This window comes from Onychostoma macrolepis, chromosome 19 (genome assembly GCF_012432095.1).
Source record: "Onychostoma macrolepis isolate SWU-2019 chromosome 19, ASM1243209v1, whole genome shotgun sequence".
In the NCBI taxonomy this organism is placed as follows: Eukaryota; Metazoa; Chordata; class Actinopteri; order Cypriniformes; family Cyprinidae; genus Onychostoma; species Onychostoma macrolepis.
The window spans coordinates 30,559,857-30,574,871 of record NC_081173.1 but is presented as its reverse complement, the minus strand read 5'-3'; the positions used below and the strand labels follow the sequence as shown (position 1 = coordinate 30,574,871).

Genomic DNA, 15,015 nt, shown 5'->3' with positions numbered 1-15,015 from the left:
GCCTGTACAGAAAAGCTAATTACAGAATCTATAAATACAAGTCTTCATTTATTGTGCAGTTTTGCTTCTCAAGTAAATGTATCATTTTTTAGATTAACTGCAAAACAAGCCAAAAATTACATGGTCTTTTTTTATTTTTTTTTTGGCAGTGAGTAAATAAGTAAATGTTAAATATGTGTATGTTTTCTGTGTCTGTGATCTAGAGCTGGACTGATGAGCGTTCCCTACAGACACACAGCACTGTATCTGTGCCTCCAGCGGCCGTAATGACTCCACTAACACATCAGATGAGTCAGCTGACTCTGGGAACTTCTGCTAATGTGAGTTTATGTTGTCTGTTCTGATTTCACATTTACTCAACACTAAATATCACAAGAACATCAACTGTGTTTGATCACTGTACAGTCAGATGGTATAAGTGGTTTTTGGTCAGATTAATATATATCAGACTTAATACCAGAGTATTTACCAGACTATATACCGGACTAAAGGTATGACTCTATACCAGATTATATACCGGCCTATATCCAGACCATATACCGGAATATGTCCTACTAAAATTCAACTATACACCAGAACATATACTGTACTGTATACTCAACTATAAAATGGACTAAAAGGCAGACTGTAAACTGAACTATATACCAGACTGTGTAGTCCAATATACGCTCTGGTATATACCAGACTGTATACTGCACTATACAGTTCAGAGTCTGTTATATAGTCTGAACTATATACCAGAATATAAGAGACTACATACTGAACTATATACCAGACTTTATATTGAACTATATACCGGACTACATAACATACATAATTAAGTATACCTGACAATATACTTAACTATATACCAGACTATATAACAGTTTATATACTGACTGTATAGTCCAGTCTATATGCAGACTGTATGCAGACTGTGTAGTCCAGTATACACTCTGGTATACACCAGCTATATACAGTCTGTATATAGACTGGACTATACAGTAAGTGTATAGACTGTTATATAGTCTGGTATATAGTCTGGTATATAGTTCAGAGTCTGTTATATAGTCTGAACTATATACCAGACTATATAAGATACTATATACTGAACTATATGCAAGACTATATAACAGACTATACACTGAACTATATAACAGACCGTATACCAGACTGTATGACTATATTCTGAACTATATAGTTGACTGTATAACACTATATAGCAGACTATATATTCAACTATATACCAGACTGGTGAACTATATACAAAACTATATGTTGAACTATATACCAGACTAAATACCGAACTATATAACAGACAGGGGCCTGGTTTCACAGACAAGATTAGGCCATAATTCAATTAGGACATTTAAGTAATTTTTTTATAAACGTGCCTTAGAAAAAAACATTACTGGTGTCCCTCTTCAGACAAAACAATGGCACTGATATATTTTAAGATCAGTCAGTGCAAGTTTCTTTCAGTTGAAACAGTTTAGACTTACATTTTAGTCTGGGACTAGGCTTAAGCCTTGTCTGTGAAACTGGGGGCATATATTTAACTATATACCAGAATATATAACAGATTATATACTGAACTATATACCAGATTGTATACCAGACTATAATAGTAGAGTATATACTTAACTACAGTCAGGTCCATATATATTTTGACACAGGCACATGTTTTATTATTTTAGCTGCTGACCAAAACATATTCAGGTTACAGTTATATAATGAATATGGGCTTAAAGTGCAGACTCTGAGCTTTAATTTGAGGGTTTTCATCACAACAGCAACAGCTTCTAAATGCAAATGGCACGCTTAGAATTAACTCCAGACCTTTAACCTGTTTAATTGATGTAGAACAGGGCTCGCAAAATTTCAAAATCCCTGGTAGCCCTTTGGGCAGGTACTCTTCAGATTTTGGTAGCCCGAAAATTAATTTAACTAGCCCGAATAAAAAAATTACTATTTTATTATTATTATTATTATTTTTTTTTTTTTAAATATAGAAAATCAGATAGGAGTTTAAATGTCAATCAAAAATATTTTCAATACACAAATATCAACAAATATGAAGGAAGGAATTTTATTTCACTATTTACAGGGTATCTGCAGAATTTTTTAGAATATATTTAAGGCAATTTATGACCCATTTTAAGAGCTGCACAAGTAAAATGAACACAGAATGAGCGGGGTTAGACAATGTCTATGGTAACATACAGTTTTGAGCCATAAAATTACATGATTTACAGTTCAGATACAGGTTTTCACAAAAACTAAAATCTTATACAACAGCGTTTCAGGCTATAGACCGTTTTTATGAAAACATAAAGAGCATATAAATTATGTTAATTTAAAACGTATAAATATTATTGTCTTAATTGTTTAGATTTTTAGAAGGCACATCAACTTCTTTCTCATTTACAACTCTGTGTTTGCTGCATAAAAACATGAGTTGATATTTGCATTGATCTGACCATAAACAGCAAGAAAGGCTTATTGTAAATGCAAATTCATTCTCTGCCACGAGGTGGCGCTTTAGGAGCGCTGAAATATTGTGGTTTCCCCGGAAACGCTGTACACAAAGCAGCTCCACGCTCATAAACACTGCTTTATCAGGAATTATAGTAAAATTAAATTAAAATGCCAAAGACTCTTTCTGAGGACAGTCGATTCCCTTCAGATACATTCACATAAAGACAACCGTGCCGCATTTTGACTTGAAATGTGCAGCACTCATATTTATTCAATGACATCATTGCCTTTTGAAGTTTAATCCTGCTGTATCACGACTCTTATCTTTCCGTCCCCAACTGTAAGACCTCTTGAAATTATAATTAAGACATTTCTTATACCATTTAACGTATTTAAAACTTGTTATGGCCTTAATTTTCATACAACTCACTTTAAGAGTTTTTAAGGACCCGCGGGAGATCTGTATTTAAGGAGCCCGTCGGGCAGGCAGTGATACATTTTGGTAGCCCGACTGGAAAACACCATAGCCCCGGGACGTCGGGCTAGCGATTTTGCGAGCCCTGTAGAAATAATATAAGAATAGCCCACACCTGTCAATGAAACAGCTTTTGAGTCAATTGTCCAATTACTTATGGTCCCTTGAAAAAGGGGGGGAGGTACATATTAAAGAGCTGTAATTCCTTAACCTTTCCTCCAATTTTGATGATAATTAAAGCTCAGAGTGTGCACTTTAAGCCCATATTTATTATATAACTGTAACTTGAATATGTTTTTGGTCAACAGCTAAAATGATAAAAATGGTTTCCAAATATATATGGATGTGACTGTATACCTGACTAAAAACATAACTAAATGCTATACTAAATAACAGACTAAAAACTTGATTATATACTAGACTATATATCAGAGTATATGCGAGACTAAAAACCGAATATATACCCAATACGAAGAAGTTTATTCATGTCAGTGTGAATTAGTATGACACTGATGTGCTTTAAAGGGTTAGTTCGCCCATTTAAGACACGAAGTTGTATGCAATCCTTACCAGCACTATAGTGCATACACACTGACCCACCCTTTAGTCACCTCCCTGGTCAGAGTTCTGGCCGCTGGAAGTTTTTCAAGATAGTACTCCCGGTTAGTTTCCGGGCCTCAAAACTGTGCGTTTTACGTGAAAAATTATTTATGCTTTCAAAGCTTGATTAATTTACATCACAAAAACACGCCTGACAAAATTCATACCTCAGTTTTAATCGGCACTATTTTCTTTCCATTTCTATCAATCCGCGCTGCTGTCAACGGCAACAGTGCGCACGTTCAGATCAGCTGTTAGTGTTTACACAATCGAATGACAACGACATAAAAAGTAGAAAATGAACAATGGTGCGAACTTGTAAATTCCCAGGCTGTGACCACAAGAATGTGCCGGGATCACCGTTCAGATTCCATCGCTTTTCCAGTTTCGGATATAGCTACGAGACAGCTTTGGTTGCCATCGGCTACTCTGCGGGAGCTAAAATATCGAGAATCAAGGATTTCCGTGTGTGCAGTGCTCACTTCAGCGAAGACGATTACATCCCCAACCAAGGAGGAAAAAGAAAAAAAATGATTTTTAAGAGTTTTGCTGTACCAGTACCACGGGTAAGCTCTATTTACTAACTTTATGATCCAATGTCTAAACTGTACGGTAAACAAGCTGAAAATTACTTCATCATCATCTGTTCCGTCTGACATTGTGCTAAAATTGGTTTCGTCATCAGAAGTTTCGTAGTCAGACATGTTGTCAGTGAGTCGCGCTATCAACAGCTGATCTGAACGTGCGCACTGTTGACGTTGACAGCAGCGCGGATTGATAGAAATGGAAAGAAAATAGTGCCGATTAAAACTGAGGTATGAATTTTGTCAGGCGTGTTTTTTGTGATGTAAATTATTCAAGCTTTGAAACGCAAATAATTTTTTCACGTAAAAACGCACAGTTTTGAGGCCCCGGAAACTAACCGGGAGTACTATCTTGAAAAACTTCCAGCGGCCAGAACTCTGACCAGGGAGGTGACTAAAGGGTGGGTCAGTGTGTATGCACTATAGTGCTGGTAAGGATTGCATACAACTTCATGTCTTAAATGGGCGAACTAACCCTTTAAACCTGAGAAATGCACAGAAAAGCCTGTGAGAATTAGAGAGAAGCGTGCATGCGTTTGTCTGTCTGTCTCTGTGTCTTTGTCTGTGTGTGTGTGTGTGTGTGTGTGTGTGTCTTTGTCTGTGTATTTGTCTGTGTCTCTGTCTGTGTCTTTGTCTTTGTGTGTGTGTGTCTTTGTCTGTGTCTCTGTCTGTGTATTTGTCTTTGTGTGTGTGTGTCTTTGTCTGTGTCTCTGTCTGTCTCTTTGTCTTTGTGTGTGTGTCTTTGTCTGTGTCTCTGTCTGTGTCTTTGTCTTTGTGTGTGTGTGTCTTTGTCTGTGTCTCTGTCTGTCTCTTTGTCTTTGTGTGTGTGTCTTTGTCTGTGTCTCTGTCTGTGTCTTTGTCTTTGTGTGTGTGTGTATTTGTCTGTGTCTCTGTCTGTGTCTGTGTCTCTGTCTTTGTCTGTGTCTCTGTCTTTGTCTCTGTTTGTCTGTCTGTGTCTCTGTCTGTGTCTGTGTCTCTGTCTTTGTCTGTGTCTCTGTTTGTCTGTCTGTGTGTGTGTGTGTGCGTGTGTGTGTGTCTCTGTCTGTCTGTCTCTCTGTTTGTTTGTCTGTCTGTCTGTGTGTGTGTGTGTGTGTGTGTGTGTGTGTCTGTGTCTTTGTCTGTCTTTGTCTTTGTCTTTGTCTTTGTCTGTGTCTCTGTCTGTGTCTGTGTCTCTGTCTTTGTCTGTGTCTCTGTCTGTCTGTGTCTGTGTCTCTGTCTGTGTCTGTGTCTCTGTCTTTGTCTGTGTCTCTGTTTGTCTGTCTGTGTGTGTGTGTGTGTGTGTGTGTGTCTTTGTCTTTGTCTTTGTCTTTGTCTGTGTCTTTGTTTCTGTCTCTGTCTCTGTCTGTGTCTCTGTTTGTCTGTCTGTGTGTGTGTGTGTGTGTGTGTGTGTGTGTGTGTCTTTGTCTGTGTCTCTGTCTGTCTGTGTCTCTGTTTGTCTGTCTGTGTCTCTCTCTGTCTGTGTGTGTATGTGTGTGTGTGTGTGTGTGCGTGTGTGCGCGCAGTCAATCTTCAGTGCTGTGACACTGCTGTAGTTTATGCTGCGCTCCTGTACAGGAAGTTAATAACCGTGACCACGCCCTTTAACTCCACTCATTAGCACTGCTCTATGAGACAGCTGAACCATCCATCACACACACACACACACACACACACACACACACACACACACACTTGTTTCACTATCCTTGTGGGGACATTCATAGGCGTAATGGTTTTTATACTGTACTTACTGTATGTGCTATTGTCCTACACCAACCATACACCTAAACCTACCCCTTACAGGAGACTTTCTGCATTTTTAGATTTTCAAAAATCAATAAATCACACAATTTTGTGTGATTTATTAGCTTGTTTGCCCATGGGGACCTCAATTTAGGTCCCCACCGTGACACGAGTCCCCATGAGTCTGTGTGTATTTAGGTTTAAGTCCCCACCTGAATAGAAAAACAAGTACACACACACACACGTTCGTTTTTGTGAAAAGTGGGGACATCCCATAGGCGTAATGGTTTTTATACTGTACTTACTGTATGTGCTATTGCCCTACACCAACCCTACACCTAAACCTACCCCTTACAGGAGACTGTGCATTTCAACTTTCCCCCAAAAAACCTCACTCTGTATGATTTATAAGCGTTTTGAAAAGTGGGGACATGGGTCAATGTCCTGAAAAGTCACCTTCACCTTGTAATACCTATGTCATACCTTTATCATTATACAAATCTATGTCCTGACTTTTCACAAAAACGCGCACACACACACACACACACACACACACACACAGAGAAGACAGTGTGATCTGCAGCTCTCTATCACTCAGTGCCCTCTGCAGGACGGCAAGAGAACTGCATGTGTATGTTATCCAGTTCTGATCTCTCTGTGTGTGTGTGTGTGTGTGTGTGTTTCAGTATATAACGGCTCCAGCTCCTGTGGGCCCTATGCAAGGAACATTCATCCATCAGTTAACGCCGGTCCCTCCGTCAGCACTTTCTGTAGAGGTAAATCATGCATGTTTCATGAGTTATATAAATACTAGGGCTGCACAATTTTGGCAAAAGATAACTGTGATTGTATTGTGATTTAAAATGCACAAAAAAAAAACAAGAAAAAACAAAACATTGTTTGTTGGACTGAACAATTTTGCGAAAAAAAAAGAAGTGATTCTATATCAATATGACAATAATAATAATAATAATAAGGAAAATGTATTATAATTATTTTTACTACTACAAAAATGTGATTATATATCAATCTGACTACAACAATAACAACTAATCCTTATTGTTATCATGAGCAGCTCACGTGTAAATGAACACAGTGCTGCACTTCACTCTGAAGCATGGCACATAATATCATTTAATTAAACTGCAGCCTGCATGACGATGTCACTTCCTGTTCTCAGGGTGTAGTAACAGAAACTCCCTCGTCACAGGACGTCCATGTAGCACGGCAACAGATCACCATGGAAACCAGCAACCACATTCAAGCCTGCTCCTACCAGCCCAAGTGCGCACTACGTCCTGTGTGCTGCACCCTACACACTATCAACTTAACAAACATAGACAAAACCAACACTAGCCATCCATACAGACTTAACTTACAACCTGATGACCAGACTGGCCTTTCATATTTTTTAACGGTCTAAACTAATAGAAAATGTTTACAGTTAATTAAATCATTAGTCAATCATCTGGGTTTAATAAATATACTGCTAAATTAAATATACTAACAGTAATATTATTTGCTAAAGAAATAAATGCTATATTATATATTAATGTACCTTGATGACCTTACAGGCCTTTTATATTTTTTAATGGTCAAAACTAAAATTGTTAACGTTAGTTAATGTGGCATTTAATGCATTGGGAATCATTATTTTAGGTATAAAATATGCTATTAAATTAATTTAACATACTAACTTGAAATGGGACAAATGTTAGCATGTAAAAAGTAACATTATTGATATTATATATTAATAAATTAAATAAGCTATATAACATATTAATTAATGAGTTTAATGATGACCTTACAGGCATATATATATATTTATTTATTTTTTAATGGAAAATAAAATTGACAGTAGTTAATGCATCATTTAATACATTGGGAATCATTAATCTAGATTTTTTTTTAAATACTGAATTAATTAAATATGCTAAATTCATGTACAAATGTTAGTATATGTCGAAATTAACATTAATATTTTATATAATGTTTAATATTATTTTATAATAAATTAAATAAATGCTATTTTGTACACTGTGCGAATAAATTATTTTAATCCACATTACAACCTGAAGACCATACAATTTGTTTGATATTTTTAATGGTCAAAACGGAATTAAAATTGTTAAGGTTAGTTAATGTATTATCTAATGCATTGAAAATCATTCATCTAGGCATAAAAAAATAATAATATTAAATTAAATGTAGTAACTTGACTTGTAAATATGTCTTAGTACATGTAGAAATTAAGAAATAAATGCTGTAAATGTAATATGCCTTAATATAAATGTTGTATAAATAGATATAATATTATATGCTGTAAACATATTGTTTTTTACTTCATTCATATAAACATTGCATTCATATAAACATTGTAAAATACTTGTTCATGATACCTAATGCATTTACTAACATTAACAAGCATTATTGTTTAATTTACTTAATTTACCTCTCATGGTGTTTGCTTTGCATTTGCAGTTTGGTTTGTGCACTGCAGATGCATTTCTATCTCATTTTGTGTGTTGTTGTCAGATAGCATCCTGAAGAGGTGAATGTACGTCAGCGTGGCCTTCTGATGAAGATACAGACACGTCATGAACTTCCAGGTGACCTCAGCACCAAAAACACTGACTTGCCTCATTTCCCCCGGACTGCAGGACTCCGCAGGGCCGCTTCATGACCGGATGAGGTTTATCGCTTTATTATTATTATTTTAATTTTTTTTGTGTATGTTGGACTGAAGCTTCTTCAGAGAGTTCATAAATATGAAAACACTGCGTGGATACGATGTAAAATGAAAAAGAAGAACATGTATCGTCTTCCTCAGATATTAAGCTATCACATTTTTATATTCTGTTGATTTTCTTCTGTCAAATCTTGGTTTTGTAGGAATTTACACATCTAAATTTGCCTTAATTTTAAATACATCTGAATTTTGTTTAATATCTGGTTTCATGTGTAAATCATGTTGGGACAGAATCCTGATATCACATTTTCTTCATTAGAAGAAAAATGAGGTAATTATAATTTTCCCAAATGGATTTCAATTTTACTGAACATTAATTTTCACAAAGAGGGAAAAACAGTACAGCAGTTTGCTGCAATTGATAAACATGCTTTTTTTTCTTTTTTTTACATTTTCTAATTGTTTTATATATCAATTTTGATTTATTTACATTACATTTGAATCTTCTTTTTACTTTGTAATATTTGATCATTTTATATGAATTTATTTAATTGTACGTATTATATTTGATTTTAAACCTTAACTTTTAAATTAAGTTTAATGCTTTAGCCTGCTTTGTAATGTTTAATTTTTTTGTTTTTTAATTAATTATTTTATTTTAATTTGACATTTTTATGATTTATTTTCTAGTTTTTTTTGTTTTTATTTTAAAATGATGTATTTTAAGTTTTTTTAGTAAGTGTTTTATTTTGCTTATTTTTTTTAATTATTTGTATTTCACATTAAGATTTAATTTGATCAATTTACACATTACATTTGCTGTTGAATCTATATTTAAATTAACTCACCCATCACAAATTAAAAACTTAAAGCTAAATGAAAGCAAAAACATGGCTGAAGTATGAGCGATTGTTGATGCTGATATTTGAACTCAGTCTAAAGCAATAGAAGAAATAGCTCCTGTAGTTTTGTGTATAGTTATGAATGAAAGCGTTCGTTTCTAAACCAAAGAAACCTTCTCCAGATCTTTTGCTCTGAGTATGTTGATGTTGTTTCTACAGCTGCTATTGTTGTTTTTATTATTATTGTGTTCAATTCTATTATTTGTATTGTGTTAACCAGTTAATTATTGATCATCTCTTTCTGTACAATCATGAGCGAGATCCACAGTTTCCAGAAAGCGCATTTGAACAGTAAAGGAGGAATGTGATCAGATGATGTTCGTGCTTCATCTTCTCTGAGGAAGAGCTGGTTTTGTGTCTTGGGTTGGTGTTAGAGATGTATCTCTCTTTAGACGCTCGATTAGCCCTGACAGCTCTATTTGTCTTGCCACAGGCCATTAGCTAAACGCTGTTAGTCCTCAACATCACGTACGATTGGTGTTTAGGATGAGTCCGATCTGGCCACGAGTCAGACCAGCGTACTGAAGCTGAGATGAGAAACATCTTATTCTTTAAAAACATTCTGTCAGCCGAACCCCTTTGACCTTAATTACTTGAAGAATTGAGATTTTAAGTGAATATTTCAATAGTTTAACAACACGTTTGCATGTTCATGGTTCTTTGAGGTTGGTTAATGGACATATAACATGTATAATCAAATCAAATATTTAATCTTTTTTAGTAAAGATTTATTTAGATTTTTTTTTTTTATTTATGTATTTTAATTTAGCATTTTTATAATTTAACAAATTTTTAATAAGGCTTTTATTTTTTTGTGTAAATTTTTTTTAACCATTTATTTATTTTAATTTCCCATTTTTATGATTTAATTAATGTTTTGTTTTTATTTTAATCATTTATTTTAATTAGACTATAATTTTGTCAAAATGTCAAAAATATGATTTATGATTGAATTTCTTGTTAAAACTGTGTATTTTATTTAGTTATTTGTATAATTTCAATTCTTATAAAGATTTAATTGTCAGTGTTTTATTTGTTATTTTAAAATTATTATTTTTATTATTTAATTCAGTACGTGTTTTAATATTTTTTTTATTTTTACATTTTTAGAATTTTAGTTAATGTTCTGGTTTTGTTTTTAATTTAAAGTTATTTTAATTTTACATTTTATTGAATTTTGATGATTTTCATCTTAATGAGGTTTATTTTAATTGTGCATTTTTATGATTTAGCCTAATTAATTGTGTCTTTCTCAAGTCAAGTACACTAGTACTTCAAGTGTCAGTCAAGTACACACTTAAAGGTTGTAGAAGTAGAATGTGATCTACAAGAAAACCATAGAAAACGGTCAGAATGCTTGACATCTCCCGGTTTAGCACAAGATGCATTGACCTGCAGCTGACCACGCCGAGACGCTCAGAACAGGAGTGACGCCGCATTTCTCCGCAGTGTGTGAACGTGTCCTTCACCGTTTGCAGACACACACTCTCCATCTGTGAGTCTTACAGGCTTTTTGATGATGGAGCTGCTGAGAACGACAGCGTTTTTATTCTCTTAAAGTTACACGAATGTCATTTGAGCCTTGTCTAAACTATAAGACGCGTTCTTGAGATCGTTTTCTTCACATCTGCATCTACAGACATTTGTGCTGTGTAATATTGAAGTCCGAATGTCAGAACGGTTTAGTTAAATGTGATTTAGCTTCTTTTTTTTCTTTTTTTTAAGATTTATTTTTGCCTTTATTGTGATAGGATAGTTTAGTGCTGTCAGGAAGCAAAGTGGGAGAGAGAGGGGAGCGGGATCCGGATTCGAACTCGGGACGCGTGTAGCGCAATGGCACACTGAATATCTGCACTGAAGTTTAATTTTTAATTTACATAATCTTAGTGCATATCACCTTAGAATTTATTTTTAATTATAAAAATGTATTTAAATATATTTTTGTTTTGTTTTTATTTAATTTTAATTTATTTTTATATATTTTTAGTCATTCTATATTGTTTTTATTTTAAAATGTTTTAATTTAAAATTACTATTAAATTGTTTTATTTTGTTGTTTATAATATTTTAAAATATTCTTTAGTAATGGTTTTATGTTGTTTCTTGTAACATACGTTTTATAATTTAAAATAGCTATTACAATTTTGTGATATTTTGATGGCATTTGATTTTTTTTTTTTTTTTTATTTACGTTGATTTGATTTTTAGTAAGTGTTTTATTTTGATTGTTTTTCATTTACAATTATTTTAATTTTATGTTTATAATTGTTTTTTTATGATTTCATTTTATGATTTATTTTAAGTTTTATTTTAATTGTCTTTATTATTAATTTTACATTGTATGATTTTAGTAAGTTTATTATTTTGGTTTGTTTATAGGCCTATTATAAACTATTTAAACTTAAATTTGTATTATTTCATCATTAGCTTTTAAGGCTAATAACTCACACTTAGAAAAGTGTGAACAGTGTGTAGCTTTTTTTTTAAGAACAGTTCAAAGCGCGACCGATTCAACCGATGACCGTGAAATGGCAAATTCAACACAAAAAAATAAATGCGAAGAGATTCTACTTTGAAAACACAAATACACACAAGTTTTAGGATAAAGCAGAAACCTAAGACCAGCATTTCAAGCAGGACCCACGGGACCCATCGGAGATCAGGTGAATGTGTGTCCATGGTTTAAGTATCTGTGATTGTTCTCGATTCTGTTCTTTTATTTTCGATGTTTATTAGAGGATAAATGTGAATAGGAAACATTTTACTTTGTCTTGGCTTTTCTTTAGACCTAAAGAAGATCTGAGTACTAAAAAGATTTGAAAGACGCTCTTGTGTAATGGATTCACCATGTCTTGTTTGAAATATTAAAAAGCCGTTTTGTTGTGAAGACATTAAAGTCTTTTCTTAGACAGAAATTGATATTCATGAATAAACTTGTTTACAAATTCCGTCAATCCAAATGAATCCAGTCCAATTCCGTTTTGCCGCGTTCAGAACCGGAGAAAGACGCCGTGAGGCCTAATTGTCATTTTTGCCTTGAAAACTTTCAAATGCCAGAAGAGCTTTTTAGCAAATGTGTTGTAAATAGGCTAATTTGTACACGTGACCAGTTGGTCAGTCAGACGTAAATAAACGTAAACATAGGCACAGCAGCAGCACGTGCGCAAGATTTTTAAATCCGATTAAAACGGAGTTGTAGGCCTATTGAAGCATTTATGTTCATATTTTTCTGTTGATTCGATTATTTCAGATCTACGATAGAAGTTTAATTCGTAGTGAGCTCAGTCGGATCGATTGAGACATTTACATGAAGGCATTTCTATCCGGTTACTAACGGGCGCGTGTAAAAACTGAATATTCACTAAAGTAAAAAGTGTGACAACTAGCCCCGGTTTCCTTCAGACCCTTATACTAAGGAGGTGAGGGGGTGTGTAGCAGCCTATCTGATTAGATTACATCACAAATTCAACGCTTTATTAAAGTTAATCGAACCTAATATTGATCAGCAGTAGATCAGAACACAAACTGTCTGTAAACATCCATTTTTATTTTTTATTTTTTTAATGTGTCATTTGGGTCAGAATCAGAGCTTGAAACATAGCCTATAACATAGATTAAAAATAAATAAATAGTTTTTTTCTCTGTTTAGTGTTTTATGAGGGCCTTAATTCGGCTTGACCAATTATAGATAATGTGGTTTGTGTTCATGAGCAGTAGAGGGCAGCACTGACACTGTCTGTGTTTCTGAACGTGTTTGCTTACATTTGAAGGCTAGTTTTAATTTCCAGTTTATTAAAAAAAAAAAAAAAAGTTCAGTTTTAAATGATTTATTTTGCGGTTTTTATTTACAAGTTAATGTATTTTACATTTTTAATTGTATTTATTTAATTTTATTTGTTTTTATTTGTAAATATTTTAACTTTACATTTTTTTAGTACGTTTTATTTTTATAGTATATTTTAAAATAATTTATTTAAATTGTACATATATGATTTAAGATGGTTGAGGTCATTTGAAGTACTCAAAATCATGTTCAATCCCAGCAGAGAAACTTCACTTTCAGCACTGCATGTTGAACTAATGTTTATTATTTCAAACCTCACAAACACCTCTTGTTTTGCTGGGGGTCTCTACAGGGGATTTTCTGTAAATCTTCAGATCAGTGTTGTGAAAGAGCTCTATATAAAATAAATTTGACTGAAACTTAATGAAAATCAGACATGTTCTTGTTTGACCCGTTTTCTGGATCACAGACGGCTCTGATCTCCAACATGTGGGTTTGTTTTGTCTGGGTTTGTGTTGTGTAACTCACATGACAGACATAAATAATGAAAATCAGAAGCAGATTTTATTGCATGTGTACAGTGTGTGTTTAATTCCGTCTCATTTCAGTTCATCTGGGTCTTCAGATACACAGAAACAAGATGGTAAGTCACAGATCATATTACAGTTCATGAAAACCAAAATTAAAACCATAAAAATATAAAAACATTAAAAAAAATAATTAAAATCAATGAAATTTTAACGAAAATAATAATAAAGAAATACGGAAACGCATTTTATTTTAGGACGTTGCCTAAGAATAATTTCCCAGTTTCATTTACACAATACAATTTAATTAAAAAAATTAACAATAACTATATAGACATTTTAAAAAAGCAAAACTGAGAAAAATGAAAAAGTAACTTAGTAACTAACTTTAAAATAAAAATCATAAAAACACTTTTGTTGCTTAAAAATTATTAATATGAATATTAATGAAAACTATATTAAAATAAGCTAAAAATGTCTAAATGCAGCCTAAACTGGTTTACTGTTTTACTTGGTTTTAGACACTATTTTTATTTTATTATTTTTTTTTTTTTTGATTTGTGCGTTTTGTTGATAACACTTCATAATAAGGTGCCATTTGTTAACATTAGTTAATGTATTAACTAACATGAACACACAATGAACAATGCATTTATTACACTATTTATTAATCTTTGTTAATGTTAGTTAATGAAAATTCAGTTGTTCATTGTTTATTCATGTTAGTTCACAGTGCATTAACTAATGTTAACAAACACAACTTGTGATTTTAATAATGCATTAGTAAATGCTGAAATGAACATTAATTAAGATTAATAAATGCTGTAGAAGTATTGTTCATTCTTAGTTCATGTTTACTAATGTTGTTAACTAATGTTAACTAATGAACCTTATTGTAAAGTGTTACCGTTTTGTCTTGTTTAAGCTTTATTCATTTAGTCCAGATGCTTTTATCAAAAGGTAATAACAAAGAGTTTTAAGATTTAGAGCCGGTCAGGCTGGGAGACCATCTTAGGCTGCTGGGTCAAGCTGTAGTTTTAGCAGTGTAAATGAATTACAAATAAATAAATAAATGATTGCATGCAGTTAGGTTTTCAGGGTTTGAGTTTATCCTGCTGCAGGATCGCTGTTCATCACTGATTATGATGACTGAGTTCTCTGTGAATGAATTATTAGCCGATGATTGAACACATGTATAGACATCCTGATGTTTTCTGTGTTTCAGCATCACGAGGATCAGACAGAGATCAGATCGTTCTCTGGTGAATCTGCTGA

The 15,015-nt window shown here is 33.3% G+C and overlaps 1 protein-coding gene across 4 annotated transcripts in view; it reads left to right on the top strand.

Annotated features, from left to right (window-relative positions):
- Positions 1–10,398, top strand: part of LOC131525943 (RNA-binding motif, single-stranded-interacting protein 3-like) — a 62,978-nt gene extending 52,580 nt beyond the window's left edge. Inside the window, exons 12-15 of one of the 4 annotated variants that reach the window (XM_058753955.1) lie at positions 204–320; positions 6,525–6,614; positions 7,019–7,122; positions 8,378–10,398. In XM_058753955.1, coding sequence (XP_058609938.1) covers positions 204–320; positions 6,525–6,614; positions 7,019–7,122; positions 8,378–8,393 — 327 coding nt within the window. In that variant the 3' untranslated portion in view covers positions 8,394–10,398. Of the gene's footprint in view, positions 1–203; positions 321–6,524; positions 6,615–7,018; positions 7,123–8,373 lie in introns of all 4 variants that reach the window. The other 3 variants (XM_058753954.1, XM_058753956.1, XM_058753957.1) reach the window with 3 other exon arrangements.
- Positions 10,399–15,015: the final 4,617 nt, after the last annotated feature.